The 21,472-nt window shown below is 32.8% G+C and overlaps 2 protein-coding genes across 4 annotated transcripts in view; one reads left to right on the forward strand and one right to left on the reverse strand.

The window, feature by feature from the left end:
- Positions 1 to 5,536: 5,536 nt before the first annotated feature.
- On the reverse strand, positions 5,537 to 8,865 carry LOC148622037 (uncharacterized). The gene is made up of 4 exons (XM_088571522.1): positions 7,566 to 8,865; positions 7,085 to 7,138; positions 6,549 to 6,590; positions 5,537 to 5,594 (listed from the first exon to the last, which is right to left on the reverse strand). The coding sequence occupies exons 1-4, from the start codon at positions 8,744 to 8,746 to the stop codon at positions 5,573 to 5,575; spliced, it is 1,299 nt and encodes a 432-aa protein (XP_088427648.1). The 5' UTR covers positions 8,747 to 8,865; the 3' UTR covers positions 5,537 to 5,572.
- Positions 8,866 to 9,548: 683 nt separating this feature from the next.
- Positions 9,549 to 21,472, forward strand: part of LOC148622038 (uncharacterized) — a 37,284-nt gene continuing 25,360 nt past the window's right edge. Inside the window, exons 1-6 of one of the 3 annotated variants that reach the window (XM_088571524.1) lie at positions 9,549 to 9,794; positions 14,296 to 14,438; positions 14,896 to 15,006; positions 17,361 to 17,457; positions 18,379 to 18,515; positions 21,319 to 21,350. In XM_088571524.1, coding sequence (XP_088427650.1) covers positions 14,324 to 14,438; positions 14,896 to 15,006; positions 17,361 to 17,457; positions 18,379 to 18,515; positions 21,319 to 21,350 — 492 coding nt within the window. In that variant the 5' untranslated portion in view covers positions 9,549 to 9,794; positions 14,296 to 14,323. Of the gene's footprint in view, positions 9,795 to 14,295; positions 14,439 to 14,895; positions 15,007 to 16,657; positions 16,708 to 17,360; positions 17,458 to 18,378; positions 18,516 to 21,318; positions 21,351 to 21,472 lie in introns of those variants that run through there. The other 2 variants (XM_088571523.1, XM_088571525.1) reach the window with 2 other exon arrangements.

Consider the following 21,472-nt stretch of genomic DNA (forward strand, 5'->3'; position numbering starts at 1 on the left):
AGGTCGATGCTGTCAAAAGTCTTTTGGAAGTCCACAAAATTCAGGTAAGGTGGTTTTTCCATTCTATTGTCTGTTCAATATTAGATATCAAAGAAGATATTTGGTTTACATGTGATCTTTCTTTCCTGGAGCCACCCTGTTCATCCCTAAATTTCTTGTCAACTTTTTTTATTCTCCTTAAAATAATGCTGCAAATCCGTTTGCTAGGGATATAAAGTAAAGTGATGCCTCTTCAGTTGTTGCAATGGAATGTGGACAATACATCCTGCTTTCCCATTTTTCTTATTTTGATGGCTTTAGTAACATCAGCTTTAGTAATATAATTGATTCGGATATCTAATATTAGACCATTTTTAGTTCAGGTGGATCGCCAGGTGCTGATCTGTTTAGTATATCATGCTCTTTCTACCTTTTGTTAAAGTAATTTTTTTTTATTTGTCTTTGATTGCTGTATTTCAGGTAATAGTTTATAACTTAATTGCCCTGTAATGTTGTACATGATTTTGATGTCTCTTTTGCCACAGACATATTCAGCTTCTTTGGCAACGAGGTCTCTATAGCTTCCTCCTACCTTGTAAGCAACTTTTCTTCACCTCTTTGTTTATATTGCCATACTGTTATTTTGTGTTCCTCTTCTGTTGTCATGTTATTGTAGGCAGAACCTTATCTGTGATCTGTCTTCCTGGTTGATTTTTGACATGTATATTGAGACACCCAAAGTTTGCGGTTTCGTGTGAGGTAACTAACAGCTTCTTTACCTGATTAAACTATGTTATTTGTAATAATTAAAATGCTGTGTTGTTGTTAGAATCGTCATTGTAATTTGTTTTGGAGTAAAATTTGATAGCCTTGAACAACTTTGAACAGATCTTCATCTTTGTATGTTTAGTATTTTTGTTTTAGATTATAGCTTGGCAATGAGGAGGTGGTGATCTGATGATATATCAGATCCTCTCTTGCACATCTCGCAGAGATAACCTTAATCTTTGGGATATATCAATACGGTCTTTGGTTCTCAATATCTCCAGTTGGTGAAAGAGTAATCAAGGGAACCAAGGTTATAGGGTAATCAAAAGAATGTAATCCAGCGACAAAGACCAGACATGGAAAACAGACAAACACAACAAAGAACATAAAGTAACTAAAATCATACATACAAAGTAACAAAAGTAAATGGGCAACTCGGACTCCACTAAAAGCTAGGAGCATGGACCAGGTGCACGGGTAGGGTAAGCGTCCTCTGCTTTTCTAGAAACACCCACCGAGTTGCTTATAAAAAGTCAAGTCCGGGGTAGACAAACGAGGAAAGGAAAACTATGACACGTTGAATAAATCAGTTTTCATGGTGCAGATGGATACACTATAACGATCCACGAGTTCATGATGACGACCATAAAACTTCTATAGTGATGACTTCAATCTTGTAGCAACATAACCCTGTTCCAGAAGCCTATTTGGTAGAGTTCTAGCGCGATACAAAAAGTCTGCGTAGTTTCGGCAAGCTTTGGCATAACGTATGAGCTGTGATATGAACACTCCATACGCAGGAGCCAAAGGGATGTTCCAACAGATGAAAGGAAAGTTGACAATTCTGAATGAAAAGTCATCACGTTTGTCGTAAAGTTTGGTCAATAGTTTTCCTTTACCATCGATTTCTAAGTGTAGGTCAAGATATGAGGCTGACTTCACAGTGTCTGTAGTATCCTTTATCTCAAGTTCTTTTGGATAGATGTGATGTATCAAATCCCCGAAACTAGGATTGTTTAAAGATAATACGTCATCTATATAGCGGAAACTGAGATTGAAGGATCTAGCCAAACGATATTCTTTCTTTCTGATCAAATTAGTTATAAAGTCAGCCTCATAAGAGTGAAGGAGTGAAACCCATATTACTTTGTGACAATTTATAGGATGGGGTGTACCATCTATTAGTAGATCATGTACATTGCGATAATCAGAGTTCAGCTTTTACATTTATTTTACCCATTCCATTTGGATTTCTATATCTTCCTTTCCAGCTTTTAGCAACTGTTGCATTTAGGTCTGCAATTATCGTGGGAATGCTTCTTATTGGTACAGAGTTTACAATGATTTGCAGTGAGATGTAAAAGTCATATTTCTCTTCTTTATCTGCATTGTTTATTGGTAATTAAACCTGAAATAGTGTTGTTGTCTGAAAGTTGGTAACAAACCCTAGGTGATATTAAACCATAGATTTGTCACTGCCTGGTTTTTGCATGGACAACCGCCTTGTAGCATTATACAAAAGAAGCACACAAAATATAAAAAAATAATGCATTCGACTCCTTAATCCTAGGGTAACAGGAGTTCATGTTGGCTGAATAAATGATGATATGACCATTGGTAAGTGTTGTCAAGTATGTATTCCATCTTTCTTCACTTCGTCCTAAAATTTTAATACTGTATGTCTCCATTTCCTTGGCAGCATGCAAGTATTCTCGTTTTTTTATATTATGTTTGAGACATTGTCCCAATTTTGATTGGATACTAAGATGAAAGCAACTTCATTGTCTTTCGCGTCATAAAGTGCCCTTGTTATTGCTTAAATCTCAAGCCGCTGTCAAGTCCGATGTCGTTTCTGTAAGAAAGTTGTGTATATGTTAGAGGTGCTAATCCGTCTACTTGAAGAGTCGGCTTTTCTATCCCTTATACCTTTGCAGTTTTGCTCACAAGTTTCATATAACCTAATTTTCTTTTGGATTTAATTTCATAACATTTGACGTTTCCCAAGTCAACCACAATGCATTGGGTCATTTAATGCATAGTTGGGTTCTAGGTTTGCAGGTATCATCGCATATCAACACACCGGTGGGTCTGCCATGCCGTACGCCTAGGTACATAGACTCATCCAAGTAGTTGCTTGTGGTCGTGAGGATTATTTTTTGTTTTTCACCTCGAGAAAGATTCCATATCTGGCCACAGTAGTCTTGTCGTAGAGAGGTTATAACAGATAGTAAGACTTACGTAATGTATGCCCCTTTCATAGCGTGACTGCTGCTAGCCAGTGATGAGGCTGAAAGCAAAGGTGACAAGCACGAAACTTTATCACACATACTTCATACATCATACAACAAGGATAGCCATTGGCTTGTAACAAAAAGAAAAAGGAATTGTAACCAATCGCGAAAACTATGATTTAAATAATAAGAATGTTAATATTTTTAGCTGGCATCCAAAGCGTTAAAATATACTTACAAGAAAAGGCTGAAATGAAAATATTTAAAACATTTTATTTACATGATGATATTTATACAAATGCATCATTTTTTTATTTATTTATTTTTTTTTCATTAAGTGTGGTTCTCTTATTTGTTTCTACTGTGAGGGTGTCCATGCAAAAATCAGGCAGTTGGTGACAAATGACAATTTAATTTTGTTCTCAAAACTTTTTCATCCATTTCATATCACAAATGCATCCTTTCTCAAAGTTGAACTTTGGCTTTTGATTTACTGCAACGATTAAAGATAATTACACAAGAAAGCATTGAGATTCATAGAATAAGGGAGATAACTCTTTACTTTATGCAAAATTTTGTTGCCTTGTAAGGGAATTTTAAAATATTATTCTGAGTCATTCATTGTCGATTTAAAAAAATCTTTATACTACTCGACATACATACATATTAAACTTTACATTGTAACAAACAAAAATCAGTCGTAAAAATGTATGTTGTTAAACCAATATCATAGACTTTGGCTGATTTTCACATGGACAGCTTGTTTAGAAGTCATTAGTTTCATGTTTTCCTGAAAAAAACTACTCAATTGCTCATGTTTATCTGGTGCGATTCGGCAAAAAACGCTAAGTGAAATGATTGTGTTAATGGTAGATGGCTACGTCTTATCGATATGCTGTATCAATAATGGCGATCGAAAAACTTAGACAGTTGCAGTTGACCAGTTTTACTTTTAAGATTTTGATGTGACATAATCTTACTTCAATGGATACAGGAAGGCCCTGTTACATACTTTTTGGGTTGTATTTTTTACGATTTGGTTTTGTTCATAACATAAAGTTAGTAATACTTACTTGTTATTGTAGATCCTACAAAGTAAGATATAGCATAAATTCAAGACATGCAAACTTTTTAAGTAAAATAAGTCTAATATTTGGACTGAAAGGAATCGTATACTAGTATAAAGTAAACTCGTTCCGCATTATCTGTATCCACACAGAGAAACTAAAACTGTAGCTGGAATTGCCGTAAGTTTAACTATATGTTTTATTTAAATGCTAATTTGAAGAAATTACTCGTTTTGCTTTACTCATAGTATATAATATGTATTTTCCCAGCAATGCTTCAGAAGTAATAGAAGTCGATTAACCAATTTAAAAAAAAAAAGTTATTTATTTCACTTTTGATTGGTAAAGTTAAAAATACGAAACCCACTTACCTTATGGTGCTTTAACAAAAAAAAAAGAGAAAGATTTTTTAGATACTATATTGTACAGTGACAACTCGAACATTATATTTAATTTCTGTTGTGTACTTACAGAACATCTTATTTTGTTTTGTTTGTTTGTTTTTGTTTGTTTTTATTTTTTGTTTTGCATCTGTTCATTAATTGTGATCATTTATTATCATAAATATTAATTGTGTATAGCAAGTTAGAAATTTACGTGTACGTCAAGACGAGTAAACCACAAGCACGAATATATCTAACAAACACAGAGTAAGGCACGGGCTTGACATCCACTCAATATAATAAAGTCCGCCATTTTACAAATCCTGTTCATCTTAATCTTGTACCTTGACTCGTTACATTTCCAGTTCAGGCTGAAATTTTTTTATTCAAAATAATCTGAGTGTACTCGTTTGTGTTATGTAATTTACGAAATTGAAATGAGAATTCACAAGTTTTTTTCCAACTCTTCTTTTTTTCGAATTAAAAATTATCCGTGATAGGTATCAAAAGGTATCTCAGTTTACTGCCTGCAGATATCAATTGACGGGAAAGCGATTCCCACTTCAGTAGCGTTTGGTGTGTTTGATTGAAGATTCATGTTAGTGCAATCCATCTCTGAAGATGGATTTCGTTCCACAAAATTCCACTATTAAGTGGAGTCCGAGTTACTCATTTACTTCCATGAGGCGCCTTGGGAATTTAAAGTCATAATTTTTCTTAAACTATTAACAAGTTGTACATATTAATGATACATTGCAAAATTTTATCTAATTGTCATTTTTACTATATTTCAGCAATTGAATCCGAATTTAAATATTTTATATTGCTTTAGACTTGTTCAAATTTACAATTTAAGGATTTAAATGAAAAATAATTGGATGTATAATACATGTCCAAGGGAGATAATATTTTTTCGCCCTTGTATACTATCTACGTATTGATTAAAATATTTCATACAAGCACAACATGCAGTAATGAAATGCAGTTTTACTATTAATGAATTCGAGTATTCCCTAAATGCTTGGAATTCGTTGCATGGGCATGAATGAATGAACAGGGAAAGACATTTTTCGAGGTAAGTCCGATACCACCACCTTATCCCATGATAATTAAAGATGGTAGGATCATAAAATCAAATGTATACTTACTCATTCAGTTGGTATGTTCTGCAATAATATTAAGCTATTCTATGAATTATGTTTATAAAGGATCTATATAAGAACCCAAAATATTTATCATGCAATACTTTTTAATTGAGTATATAGTCGGATGACAGATGGTGACGAGGTTTTATTAAGTGGTGGTGTTTCCCTTTTTTTTTTTTTTTATTTTATTTTATTTTTTTGGTTTGTTTTGTTTTGAATTTTAAAAGAGAAGACACTAGTTGTAGATTATTTAGTGCTAATAGGTGAATTTGTCTTAGCAATAAATTATACATTTAAATTAAAGAATTATGACCCACTGATATAGTACAGTTGATCAGAAATGACAATTCTTTCACATAGTAAAGTAGAAAATTTAAGGTTCAATCATATACTCGTATTTCAACTCTTGAAAAGCAGACCTACTCTAGCGGCACTTCTGTATATACTGGCATATAGGAAGTGACCCACAGTGCTTCAGTCAAACACAAAAAACCAGCTGATCACGCGGAAATTTTAAAACCCGCTTAACTAGACTTATCACCTTTAAAAAACAGCAATCAAGTCAAAAACAAAGTTCCGATAAGCAAGATTTTCTGGACTTAACGAGCTCATTAAAAAAAATCTAGATAGATTCCTTTGTTAGTTTACGAAACAATTCGATGGCATATCCAGGGAGGGGGAAGGGTTGGAACACTCCCTTTCGGAATTTTATTTTGCAAAATACGGGCAAAATGAGCAAAGAATAGCATTGCTCCCCCTTTAGAGTGTTGTTTTGCAATTTGATAACTTAGAAAACCAAAGTTCGATATCGGTTCGGTCATATTATGGACATTTAAAAAAAATATAAACTACTGAATCCATAGATTTTTTCGGGCTTTTGTGGCCTATGAACTCGTCCTATTACTGACAGGTTTTTTTGTTATCGTGCTTGACTCGCATGGACACCTCTTTTTGCATGCCTTATAATTTACTTACCCACATCTGCAACACTGCCATCTGTGTTTCGGTATGGAGTAACTATAAAGAAGAGATAATATCATACCTTAAAAAAAAACCCAAAAAACAAAAACTTTTAAATATATTTTAATGGGCAGGCATCGTTTATTTATTTATTTATTATTATTTTTTCCATATCAATTTGCTGCGAACTATGGTAATAATAAAATGGTTTCGCTTGTATGTTTCACTTTGGTGGAATCATTCACAAACATATAGTCTGTTGATGCTCTAAATTTCCACGCAGAGTTTAATGATTTTTTTTGTCGTGCTAAAACGTCGTAATACAGATCAGTTGAAAATTTTGGAATTGGAATTAAAAGATCACATCATTTATCATTAAGACAGCCAAATTGTGGAAATCATCAAATGTTAAAAAAAAGAACAGATTTTTGCCCCAAAATAAAAAGGGACAACACAATGTGTATACTACAACAAATAAAGTGACGCTCCAATCATGAAGGTTTTTCTTGATTTTACTGTACAAAACTAAGAATGAAGACCAACATACTTACATATTTGAAGGAGGTATCATTTTGGGATGTTTGCTTGTCCTGTGGTCCATGTCACTGAAATAGAAACCGTTCATAATACAACAGAGTAAAGATTGACGAATGTTATATAACGAGAACGGGCAGAGACAACAACCTCATCGGGATGAAAAATGTCAGCTCAAGGCCACCTATGGATCTTCAATGAATGACGAGGAAACCCTAACGCCACAGGACAGACTGCAGCTGGCCCCAAAACAACACTATATTCAGGTACAGCGAAATAGTTGCCCCTTTATACTCTAGCAACATAAAAATAAACTGAAAGTGAAAACAAAACAATAAATACTGAAATTCCTGATTTAGAACATGCGCAATAAATGTAACGGGGTTAAAGTATACAAGAATGCATTTTGTGAAAAATCTACATGTACATGCTGATGTTGCTGAAAATGACCGTCATATTTCATGTGACATGTCACAAAAATCGTTACAATCAACTTACATAAAGCTGAAAGATCCAAACAATGCAGCAATATCACTCTCTACAATTTTAGGCGCATTGTACTTGACGGAAGGAAAACTTGGAACTGGCGGATAATCGAAATTTTTAGCATCTTGAGTTAGACGCTTCAGTTGCAAAATCAAAGCGCCGTCGTTTTTGGAATTAGTAAGATCTTGATGGCGTTTTTGTAAGGATTTTCCTTTTTTAACCGCATCCTCTAATGTTCTGTTCAATTCTAGATATTTGATTTTTCTCCTGCTTGACTTTTCTTTTACATTCTTGGTCATCAGTAAGACCTGCCTGTCGACGGCCTCTTTAATCGCTTCTCCGTGTTGTTGAATAGCTCGATTTATTTCGCTGATTTCAGAATCAAATGTTGAAAGATTAAGGCTCATTTCACTTGAATTTCTAACAGCCCCAGCTATCCTTGGTGTCAAAACGTTCGCCAGAGCATTTTCTCTTGATGTGGCAGTTTCTTCAATGTCCGATAGTTTATGTCCCTTGTGTTCTCTTACAACGCACGTTCTACAAACAGGAACATCACACCTATCACAAATAAAAATGAAATCATCGTTGTGCTCAGAACATTGACTGGTGATTTCAAGAATAGAGTAAGCAGTTTTTTCGCTTCCAAGACTAAAATTCTTATTTTCAGTGAAATTGTTTTCCTTTGAAACAGTATCGTGAGGTTCGTTCGAATGTGTTTTATTCGTTTCTTTTGAAGAATTATTGTGTGCTAGATTTGCTGATCCGTCTTTTTCGGTTTCCGTCAGTTCGAATATTCTCTTTTCCTTTTCAGTTTCACTTACCAAGTCTGGGATGCTTTTTACACTCGCGGTTTCCTTGATTTGTTCCGAGGGATTGCTCATACTTTTGATTGTTCCTTGTTTTTTATCCTCTTTGCTTTGGCTTTTAAAGTCCTTGTCCAAAGCAAGTTTCTTTTCATGGTGCGGTGACTCATCTTTTACTTCATATTGTTTTGGTGTTGTGTCCTCTGTGGTTTTGTTTCCGCTGTCTAAATCAATCTTTCCATCGGCATTGCTTTGCGCTCGAGTTCCGTTCAAGTTGTTTTGTTGACTTCTCTTGTGTGGGGAGTCGTTAGTTTCAGCTGAGTGATTACCGGTATTGTTAGGGCCTGTTCCATAGTTATGGGGAAAGTCTTCGATTCCAAAATCGGCCATTGCATTCTTTATATTTGCAGGTATGTCTTCGTCGAAAGACAATCAGCTTAAACTTATCAACTTAGCACCCACAACTTAAACCTTATTGTAAAAGAAAAGGTAGAAGACGACCATGATAGAAGTCTATAATTGATTGTAGTGTAATTATTAAATGGAACGACTGATTCATTCGTATTGTGTAAACTGATACACCAACTTTTATTTCGTAAAATTTATTGATTTACTCATTGAGTGAGCACCGATAATAATCGTAATTACCACGTACAATTTTACTACTGCACTTTCATTAATGTTAATATTTAATTTTAAAAAAAACTGTACGGTAGCCTTTTAATTAAGTCATAGTGTGGTCGACTTTTTTATGTAATAATTGATGAAAGAAATGCATTTGATTCTAATTGAATTTTAAATATAAATGCATTTGTAAATATGTAGAACCATATCCTTTCTTGTTATGTTTTTGTTTATTTTATGTGTCTTTGTCGTTTTTGTATTTGGTGTTGTTTTGTTATGTCTTTGTTGTTTTTTGCAACCCTTATAGAACCTTTTGTTAGTGTAATAGAATAAATCCAAATCTACTGTTATTTGACTAAATTTACTGTTTGAAAACTGAAAGGTGAAAGGCATTTGCTTAAAAATTAAGAAAAAATATGAAAAAAAATCTTATTTTGATACGGGGACGCCCTGATTTACACAATTGGATGCAAACTCATATGAAGCGATCCGCGCTGCGCGACACGTAGCCAGTACTGGTTCATGAAATTGTTACAACCATTTCGTATTTTATACTTACCGTAGCGCCATTTTTAACATGACGAAACAAACAACTGCTTCAAGTTGAAGTCATGATTTACTCTTATAATATGTTGAAGAACACAGATTTTTTACGCTTTTGTTTCGTTTTTATCTCGTTCCTAATTAGGTACACGACATAGTTCCGCATTGAGCTAACGGGGTATCTGTTTTGTACCTACCCAACGACAACATATATCTGCTCTCAATTCACTCGGTTAGCGGTACTACGAATCACCGGAATGCCCCGTGCTCGGTTAGTATTAGTAATACATTACAGTAGTTCACATGTCAGAGTTAAGTTTAGAGGAGAAAGAGAAATAGACTTTCAGTTGTGTGAAAATAAGCTGCAGAATCGTTACTCTTATGGCCCTTTGGCATTAAATAAAACCTTAGGCGGATCACCTGAACAAGGCGATCACAATACTGCCATTACTGGTATACCAGTATTGTTAACAATACTGGAACAAATTTTATTCCAGTATTGTCTCCGAGTATTGTTCCAGTATTGTTGATTATATATTGTATTGTTTGGTTAATTTACATTGCAATAATTAAACTTTGTAATTATAGAATGACTGGACAATAGAAATAAAAAAAAAACAATATCATACTTTAATATAATTTTATTTCATATAGTTATAAGGTATATATCCAAATTCAGATTAATCATGAAATTCATATGTATGTAAAAAGCACTACATGTATCAACTGTGGAAGCACTATAATGAAAAATTCACTATAAATATAAATTGAAAAGTTCACAAATTTAAATGTTCATACACAGCCACTACTATTAAAGTTAATTTCATTTCATCAATAATATTAGTCTTCATTTGTCCCCCTTCTTCTTGAAGTGATTTGATGGCATGTTGATGTTCATCTACCTTTTTCTGTAGTTGTCTCTTGTCCAGCTGCATGATGTACTTTAGTGATTGTTGCACAGACAATGCAGTAGTTGCAGCTTGGTCATCTGTCACTGTGTCATCTTCTTCAGGAGTAGTGCTTTTCTCAGATGCATGCCTTTTTCTGTACTGGTATTCTGTTTCCCTGGTTGTCTCTTTCTTTTGACAGCATGACCCGTGGGACCTTCTGCAGAAATATGTACTGCTCTAGTGTTGTCATATATTGTGGAGTTGTCCCTCCACAAGAACCAGGCAATGTCTTTGCCTGTAGTTGTTGTCTGTATTGTCTGGGATTCCAGGTCTTTTAAGTATTGAGTTGCCCAATTTGGTGGATGGTCTTGAGTAGCTGTGTCTATGCAGTATTTAAGTTTTTTGTTTCGGGTTACTTCATTTTTCTTTATATTTGCTGCATATATCTCTGGTGTTATTGGTTGCAGAGGTTTGACCAAAGTGTCGAACATAGAGTGACTGAGTTGATCTATAGACCAGCCTTTAAAATAATCATTGCTGTGTCTGATACATATGATTTTCACTCTTTCTAAGACAGGCATTTGATTTTATTTCATTCCATTCTATTCTTTTAATAAGAACACCTGATCAGACAGTATAGAAAGATTTCCAATCATAGTCAATTAATTAATTAATAAAATAAACAATGGAATACATAATAAAATGACACATTAAACCATTTTTAAAAAGAATTTACAATACGGGAATAAAATTCAGGTGATCCCCTTAGGCTTAGAAATTTCATGACGATGAAGAAGGCAGTGGCTCCTCTTCCACGCATTCGTGGACCAGAAACCTTTTAAGGCGAATCATTCACACATACGGTGTGTGTCAATAACATGTGAAAACGAGACGGAAATGTTGTCAAACTTACTGCAAATGTACAACTTTTAATGGCTTAGCGCACTTTGATATGATAACGTACCCCCTACACTATGCTACGTGAAAAACCTTTCCTTTAATCAACAATATGTTATTAAAAAAAAAAAAGAATAAAGACGGTGGGTTGTATTAAACTTTTTCTTCTGTATGCAACTTCCATATAAGTTTACGGGTAGGATTATTAGGTAAACTTAACATACTTTACCAAATAATATATCGGTGATGCTTTAAACACCTGAATTATATTATATTGGTCACGTCTTTACTCCAAAGTAGGTACATGTAAAAGAGCATTTCAGGGTTTTTTTCAAGATTTTGAAAGCCTTAGTCACTTTTGCATGAGAAAATGAGGATCATTTTAATGGTATATTTTTCAAAGTAGAATTTGCATCTGACATAATATATTTCAGTATCATCTGTCATTTACAGAAGCACTGTTTTAAGGATATTATACAAAACTTTAATGTACATTGCATATGAATAAAGTACATTATTTTTTATTCACTATTATGAAAATATGTGTTCCAGACAATCCAATTAACATACATTTGTACACCTGAGAGATTGAATGTAAACAGAAACTCCCCAGCCTTTAAGAATCATCAAAAATAGAAGTCCTTTTGCACTCTTATACATGTACTTAATCAGGAGACCATATAATATCGACATCCCTGACATGATTTAAAATGTTTTTATTACTGAAAAAAGCTGTTTTCTGCATGTCCACCCTTTGCAGAAACACAAAAATACACCTAGCACGGTGTAGATACATGTATATGTACATCTATGAACTGCCTTAACATGCACCAGTACTACATGCATTGAACAGAAATAAATATTTCCTCTGTGGTGCCTCAAGCCATTTTTAGCACAATTTCAAGTGTGCTATTGTGATCAAGTCTGAGTTAATGACAAATTTATGTCATTATTTCACAGTTATATTTATTATTGGTCTCTGAGGAGTTCATTGATACAGTCCCTGGACAGATCCATGCAACGATTTGACTGATGACCGCTAACGGTTTGATCGCTGGTACATTGATAACTGATGACCAGTGACCGATCTGATCGCAGTTTTATCATGTACAATGACGGATGATCTGTTGAAAATAAAACAAATGTAATATAAAAGTATTTTTTGATGTCATGATCTACTGCATTATGTTATATGTGTAAAATTGACAAATAAAACAATGGAATCTGTAAAATATATTGACCACTCTGTGGTCACGTGATGCGATGATCTATCACAATTTTTGTTGCACAGACTGGTTCAGGTACTGTACGTAGCATAAATGATATTTTCAAGATCATAAATATTGTCGATATGCAACCTACAAAATGTAGTGACATCGGTAGTGACCAAATTACCCACATTTGGTTTGCACTCAAGATTGATGTACAATATACAAAAATAAATGGTAAATAACTTTTTATGTCATTTAGATACAAAGTTAACAAGAAGTTAAAGAATTTTCCTAGCAGAAATTTTTACCAGTTTTGAACATTATAGACCTTTAACCGTATGCTTTAAAGTTACGCTTGAGTAAATATCAAATGATGGACATTTACTCCATGTGCCTGATTAGTGTAATTGACAAATTAGGTGATTTTTGACACCTGTTGAGAGTTTCAATTAGCTTGGGGTAATGAAATTTTCACTTTCAGCACTTAAACCAATGTTGGGCTTAATGTTTTTTGTACTTAATGATTTCGGGTGACGAAATTAGACTGGATTATTTTCATCATTGTTAAGTCTTTTCGTCAATGACGAAAATGACAAACACTAGAAAAATCACTTGCATTTAATCTCTCTTCGTAACCCAAATTACCTATATCAAGTACTAATTTTTAGCTCACCTTGCCAAAGGCCAGGTGAGCTATTGCCATCACTTGGCGTCTGTCGTCGTCTGTTTTTAATTTCTTAAGCCATGTAATGGTTCTTATGATGTAAGTCCTACCAAAGTCTTCTTGAGTTAGAATTGTTAAGACAACTTCTTGTTAAATTTGTTGCCATTGAAAGATAAAATTTAACAAGTTGAGAGATTCAGGCTCCTGGGAGCCTCTTGTTATTATCTTAAGAAAGAAAGGAAAAAGACCACATACTTACATTGTACTCTCACAAGCATTAGAAGACTACGGAAATGTTGTAAGAAGGTTGGAAACTCTTACAACCACCAAGATACTATGTATGTGAAACCTGAAATGCTTATTAGTCTTGGAGGTGCTTGGTGCAGTCAAACCTTAGTCTGATGTTTCACTGTGGCATCATAAAATTGCAGGAGTTGGAGTGAATTTAAGTGCCAGAAATCCCTTTTTCCTATATAAAGTATGTCAGGTCCTTAATTTTTATTTTAATATTTTTAGACTTCTTTGGCATGTAGTTCCCTTTGGGTGCATATAAAAGACAATGATATAAAATCAGTTATATTTCCCTTTTGTAGTAATATCCAAAACAGACAACAATCAACTATTTATACTAAATTGTTAGGGTTTATAAAGGCTTTAGTCCTTCCATCTGTCTAGTCAGAGATTAATTTTTAAAAACGGTGCGAACTTATGCATGTAGTAAAGAAATACATTTTTTTTTATATGTGGTATTATTCAGTATAATGTTAAAAGATCTGCATTTCCAACTTAGGTTCAAAATAGGAAATTGACTATGTTAAAGGTTTTTGGACAAGGATTCTTACTTTTTGATTATTTAAGATTTATATTAAAACTATTGCATGATCTGTAGGGCTTTTATTATTTATGTATACTCTTGTTTTATATGCTAAGGAAACCCTGCACTGGCTTTCAGTGTTTTAGGTTGATTTCTTTCCCATATACTCCTTTAAATGTGTTAAGTGCCATTTCCTTGCAGAAACTTTTTTGTCCTTGTTCAAAAAATTGATTTATTGTCTCTTAACTGCAGTTGAATAATATTAGATATAGAAGACTTTCTTATATAAATTGTAGGAATGACTGATGCTATATTTTTAAAACAATGGACCACAAGAAGGATAAAGGATGCTCCATGCACAAAACTCTAGAAAAAATACAAGTTTTAAAGAAACCTGCCATAAAATCCTTTTTATCCAGCATAGAAGACTTAGAAAAAGGTTTGTTAAATAAGTATGTGGCATTGCCCAAAAACAAAGAAAGAAACAAAATGAAAACTGATAATAACTGAAGAAGCTTGACTCCACCAATGGACAAAATTGGTTGTGACCACCAAGGGCACCTGTATTTTCGTGTAAGGGTCATATTACAGACTTACAATGCCTGTTTATATCTTTCTATCTTTTTTCAGCTTCTTCTCTAGATGTACCAGTCTATAATATTATACTTTAATTACTCCTTTCCTGGATCACTTACCATTCTTTATGTTTTCTGTTTTTTCTAGAATTTTCATTGTGTTGCTAATGCCATGTTCAATGATATGAAAAATTCTAATTCAAATTTTTTTCTATGAATTCTATGAAATTATGGTTATTTATCAATCATACTTAGTAAGTTACTCTTAACAGTATGTTTTGTACATGTATGTATAAATGTCTTGAAGTGACTTTTTTGTAGAAGTTGGTAAAGGAGATCCTAATTGGTTTGTTGAAAGATCTCGACAGATTAGCAAACCAAACACATTAACTAGCATTGAAAAGACACCTGTTCTGAAAAGCCAGCTATTGGGTTAGTACAATCTAAAACACAAATAGAAATGACGGAATTCTGACTTATTATCATACATTTTTTACACAATCTGGCCAATTCTATTCATATACAGGTCATTCTAAAAAAATGTGCAATTGTGTTGTCCCTGTAGGCTGGTGGATGGAAATTATTTAATAAATATACAAAATCTATGTTTTCTGATGTGTTTTGGCCTGAAGAAGGGGACAAATATATGATATCATAACATATATATGGTAAAAAAAATTCCACCCTGACAAGTAGGCATTTTTTGCTGTTTTGTGCATGTCCCTGGCACACTTTTAAATCTTTACAATGGTCTAGGAATTAAAAATGCTTCGAATATTACACATAAAGCCAATAATTTAGCATGTTGATGTGTAAATTTGATTTTGTAACATCCAAAAATGCATATATCTTATAAACATGTTGATTTTTTTGCCGTTGAACATGTCCCCAATTTTTTTGTCTTCGGTATAACACCAAAGGAAAGTGAGGGGCATGGCTTGGCTTGCTTTGAAGAATAACTCAAAAAATAGTTTTTCCCCTTCCCCATAATCCAACATTATCAAATTGCAGACGATGGTTTGCAGCAGAAATGTTACAATGATTTAAAGTCAAAATAAGTGAGTACAACTGACTGCGTAACTTTTTTTTATGGTCCTTGGTATAACATTGATACACAGTCAATAAAAAACTAAATTAATTCTTATTACTGAAATATCACAATAAGTGATAGCAATTGATGACATGATTTTTTTTTTATGAAGGGTGCAGTTATTTAAATATTGAACAGAAATGATCTTTTGTTTGTCCGGGGTGTAACGGTTCTTGGTGTAACAAGAAAAAATGTTACTCAGAGGACTAAATACATTAGACGAAAGACTTTTTATAAATTATTATATATTTAAAGATGGAAAATATAATGTACAAAGAAACAATACTTTATAATAGATAACACAAAACATATTGAAAAACTTGAGCTGATATAGTAATTGTATATTATTTTAGTTTGTGTTATATATAAGACAATTATTGTGTTTGTCCAGGGACATTTATACAGTAATAATCCATTTTGTTTATCACTAAGTTTATATTTTTCAAAGTAATTATACATGTATTTTTATCAATTTATTCTGCAAAATTTGTGTTACACCAAAGGCAGAATGTGTTACATCCAAGACAATTATTTTGTTATTCCATGGACATTTATGCATATATGATTCATTTTATTTGTCATATAGTTTATCTTGAAAAAAAAAACAACTAAAATTTTGATCAATTAACTTAACATGGACATTTATGTATTAATGATGTATTTTCTTTTCTTTTCTATATGATATTTGGATTTCAGTGTGTGTTTTGGTTTTTGCTTCCCCTATCTAAATTGATTGGTATTCAATTGGATTGCCAGGAGTTTCTACAGTGTTTGATAGGCGATTAATATTCTTGAAAATTGTCCTTGGTATAACAAATTTGTCCACGACATAACACCCAGTAAAAAGTTCAATGATTGCATGATGAAACATTTCTTTTTAAAATGATTGTTAGGTATTGATGCTTCACACTAACATTACGGTGCCATAACAGAAATTCAAAGAATATTTTAAAATAAGGCATTATTCTGGAGATTTTATGTGGTTGATTTCAGCTACATTTCGCACCTGGATATGAAAAAGACCAGTAGCAAAAATGAAGAAGGTTAGATGTAGTTTTTTTATACTTTTGAACCCATATTACATTGCAAACTGTCTATTGTTTAGAAATGGTCTGTATAACTTATTCCTTTCTTATAATGACTAAAACAATCTGTGTTATACCAAAGACATTTGCTGATGAATTTAAACACATATCTTAACTTTTGACGGATTTGTACTCTACTTAGTGTGAAGATATTTTGGACAATGAATATTTGGAATCCGCAGTCCAAAAAAAAAACTTGGACCATTTGTTTTTGCAAAATTATTTTTTTTAAAACACCAACCCAGGAATTGCATATATTTTTAGAATGACCCTAATTAGTAACCAGGTATTAAAATTGTAAAAAAAATTGGTTTGATCAAGTGATAATTAAGTTTGCTTCGAGTGTTACTCTTATTTTATGATAAAAAAAGGGGACAAAATTGATACATGTACAGTAGTCTCTTTCCCTTAGCATAATTACTTAAAAATGATGAATCATGTACATTTCTTGGAACTTTTAGTTAAATGCTGACTGTTTAGTTTCTAAATGCACAATACCAGTATTCATTCAAAAGACCTACAGGTGGGAGCAAGCCACATTTTTGTAATAAGGTTAACACAATAACAGCCATGACACAATGACTTGACTGTTTTGCTGTATTGTCTTTTAGAGTTGAGTCCAGTTGGTAGTGTATCTAAACTGTTGAATTCCCAGTTCTCAGAGACAAGTCCACAATTTGGATGGATAGCTCCTTCTTTAGGACGAAGGTAATGATGTAACAAAATAGAAAATGCCATGCTATTAAAGATTGATCTTGATATATGAAAACTGATAATTTTATAAGAATGTAAAGTTGTATTTCAGATAGAAATGTTTCTAATTTGTATTGATAGTATTTTATATTTAAGGATGTGGTAATATTCAATACAGTAAGTAGTGGAGGATACATGTCTACTAACCCAACTGTATCTACAGTCAAACTCGCTTGCTCAAACACAGATGGCTTGAACACCCAGAATTCTCAAACACAATTCAAAGTACAATGTACCAAACTTTTAACCTTTATAATCAATATCAATAATCTTAGATTTCTCAAACACTCAAATAGGCTAGTCGATCCATTTGATAATAGATCTAAGAGAATAACCTTCACTAACTCTAACTCATCAGCCATTTTGTCGCCTTGGATAATGAAAGGTGTGAAAAACTGAAACCCTATCATTATTTTGTTAATTAGAGGTAATATTTAAGTCAACATTGTTTTAATCTTAACATGGTATTGATTAAAGTTCAAGAATGTTCCAGAATCCAGAAATCTACAAGCTTCATTTTCTCAAACTCCCAGTTTAATACTTGAACACATCTAAATGGTCCCTTGGAGTTCAAGCTGACAAGTTTTGAGTGTACTTCTTTTTACCTTCCCGTACATATTTTTTAGCACTATTATAGTAAAAATTTGTTCAAAGTGTAGCCTAGGTTAAACATACAAAAATAAAATGCTCTACCTACCTACCATCCCTTACTTCTTTAGACATGTTAGCAGAAACAATGTATTGTGCTAAGGAAAAACTTGGGAAAACTAAATTCATAAATAGAAAATAGTTATTAACAGACACTTCATAACTTGATATGAAACACTTAAGTTTAGGTTAAGTATATGCATTCAATACAAAGTATTTACATTTCAGTCCTATAGCTGGTACAGCTAGACATTATCAGGACTCACAGAATGGGTTAATTAAAAGTCTTGGTGTTAATGACTCCACATTGAGCTGGACCAGTTCTCTAGCCACACCAAATCATGGATTGGTCAGTCTACCCGAGGGTAATTTTTAATATTAAACTTAGATTCAGAGATAATATAAAAAAAATGCCTGTCAAAACATCAATTTACAGTTTTCTGATCAAGGTAGGTTTATTGAGATATTTCATTATCTGCAAGAATGGTGCTAATGTTTCTTTGTTTCAATTTGGTATTTTCACTTGTTTCATAGGATAAAAGACATTACACTGATGTTATATTATATTAGTATTACTGTTACGGTAAGTTAGGAATAAGAGTCAATGTCTTAATTTCTCCCAACTGGAAGTCTGTAAAGTACAATCTTGGAACTGATATCTACAGCCTATGTTTTTCTGCAAAATCACATCCTCTGTATACCTGATAATGAAATTAGAACAAGGCACAATTCAAAGAAAATTTGCCAAAATGCTATGGAAAAATCAACTGGTAAAGACATTTTCCATTAACTTTATTGTTAAAATTTGGTATTAAAAAGTGATTAAAAAATATTCAAAATACATTAGATCTTCAATTTAAAAGAAATAAACAATTGAAATAATTCCTACATACAATTCTTTGGATCATTCGTGGAATGATCAGATATTTTTTTAAGTTGAAAAAAGTAAACCATTAAAAACAATCATTGCCGTTTCATAAATTTATGGAACTAATCACATGAAAGTATGGTATCTCAACTTGAATTTGGTGTTTTTGTAAGAAATAATTCAAAATCATCTTCTAAATATACAGAAAAAGATGTTTACAAAATGCTGGAATTTTTAATTGACAAGATATTTGTCCAGTGTGGTGGATGTGTTCTTCAACAAACGGTCGGCATTCCAATGGGCACATATTGTGGTCCTCTACTTGCTGACCTTTTCCTTCACTCTTATGAAGCTGACTTTATAGCTGATCTGATCTGAAAGAAACAATATCGTTTAGCTAGATCCTATAATCTCAGTTTCTGTTATATAGATGACATATTATCTTTAAACAGTCCTAATTTTGGGGATTTGATATGTCACATCTACCCCAAAGAATTTGAGATAAAGGATACTACAGACACTGTGAAGTCGACCTCATATCTTGACCTACACTTAGAAATCGACGATAAAGGAAAACTATTGACCAAACTTTACAATAAACGTGATGACTTTTCATTCAGAATTGTCAACTTTCCTTTCATCTGTTGCAACATCCCTTCAGGACCTGCGTATGGAGTGTTCATATCACAACTCATGCGTTATGCCAGAGCTTGCCAAAACTACGCAGACTTTTTATATCGCCCTAGATTTCTAACAAATAGGCTTCTAGAACAGGGTTATGTTGCTACAAGTTCAAAGTCATCACTACAGAAGTTTTATGGTCATCATCATGAATTTGTGGATTGTTACAGTGTATCCATCTGCGCTATGAAAACTTATTTGTTCAACGTGTCATAGTTTTCCTTTCCTCTTTCGTCTACCCCGGACTTCACTTTTTATGAGCAACTCGGCGGGTGTTTCTAGAAAAGCAGAGGACACTAACCCTACCGGTGAACCTGGTCCATGCTCCCAGTGTTTAGTGGAGTCCTTGTCGCTCATTTGCTTTTGTTATTTTATATGTATGATTTTAATTACTTTATGTTCTTTGTTTTGTATGTCTGTTTTCCATGTCTGGTCTGGATTACATTCTTTTGATTACCACTATAACCTTGGTTCCCTTGATTACTCTTTTAAATATTTAATATTTCTACTGTAACACTTTTGTATTAAGAATGAAAGTCTCAACTCTGGGGACACCCCATCCAGCTAAGTAATTTCTTCCATTTGACATGCCTCTCTGCCCTTCAGATGAACGTTAACAATTATTTCAATCATTATTTTTAATCAGTAATGGTTTTTAATAGTGTTAACAGGTCAATTAGCCTCTGGACTCCATCTGTCACGTTAAGGGGTACATGTACCTATTTTGTGTAATCTGTAACTTAAAAATCATTCATAAAAATATTGTTCAAACTTTGCACAGTAATTAAAGTTAGATGGAAGATGTGCACTCTAATTATGGAGAAGTTTGATAATTTTTTTCCTACATTTATAGCATGTTTTACTTAGCCATTTTTCCACATAATATGCTATCATTAGGACATTACATTTGGAAATTTGTAACTCACACTTAGTGTGTACATTTGTATATACATAATAAAGACATTTATGTGCTGACAAATATATGAAGGTGATGCAGGTCCAGACATATGTTGGTCTTGTTTTTTTTTCTTTTTGTAGATACTTCAGCTTTTTTTTTCTTTTTGTAGATACCTCATTCATTTCCAATCTCCTTGATAAGCTTACTTAAAACAATTAATAGTCAAACTACATAAGAATTTAACCATAATTTTACTTTTAATGTACTAATAGTTTATAATATAATAATAATTAAGGTTTAGCAAGGTATAGTGACCTTTATTCCTATATTGTGCCCCATTATCCCAATTTTCTAGATAGACCAATAATTATCATATCAACACATTGTCTTGTGAAATATTTCGTGGAAAATCTTATTCAATTATTTTAAAAAGGATATGAGACACTTACAAAATGATAACAAAACAGGTGTCAAACAGGAAACTTCAAATTTGTGGGCAATGTGTTTTTATTCAAAGATAAAACCAGTCAGGTCCATTTCTTTTTTGCAAACCTGATTTTCTTCATTATAATTTTTGTTTTACTGTATTTACTTTCCATTTTTCCAGTTTGTGCTTCGTTGTTGACCTAGTACAATCAGGTCTGTTTTGGGGGAGACAAGACTTGTATTTACACACTTAGTGTGGTGAAAGTTAATAGCTTACTAATATTTTCTGTTTTAGTTGAGTTTTCACCAGATCAAGGAAAAAAGAAGGTAAGAAAGACTGAAAGCTTGGAAAGGACCAAAATTATATTTAAATGATTATCTGTGATATTGATATAGTTATAAACAAAAACTTTAGTTATTGACCATATAATATATCAAAGCAATGAACA

The sequence above is a fragment of the Perna viridis genome, chromosome 3, assembly GCF_037379345.1.
Source record: "Perna viridis isolate PV_CMFRI_1.1 ecotype Kerala chromosome 3, ASM3737934v1, whole genome shotgun sequence".
NCBI classification, from domain to species: domain Eukaryota; kingdom Metazoa; phylum Mollusca; class Bivalvia; order Mytilida; family Mytilidae; genus Perna; species Perna viridis.

Coding starts and splice junctions, on each gene's coding strand:
- LOC148622037 (XM_088571522.1), bottom strand. CDS start 8,746: ATGGCCGATTTTGGAATCGAAGACTTTCCCCATAACTATGGAACAGGC. Junction 7,139..7,565: donor TTTGGATCTTTCAGCTTTAT/GTAAGTTGATTG, acceptor TTTCTATTTCAG/TGACATGGACCACAGGACAA. Junction 6,591..7,084: donor ATGATACCTCCTTCAAATAT/GTAAGTATGTTG, acceptor TCTTCTTTATAG/TTACTCCATACCGAAACACA.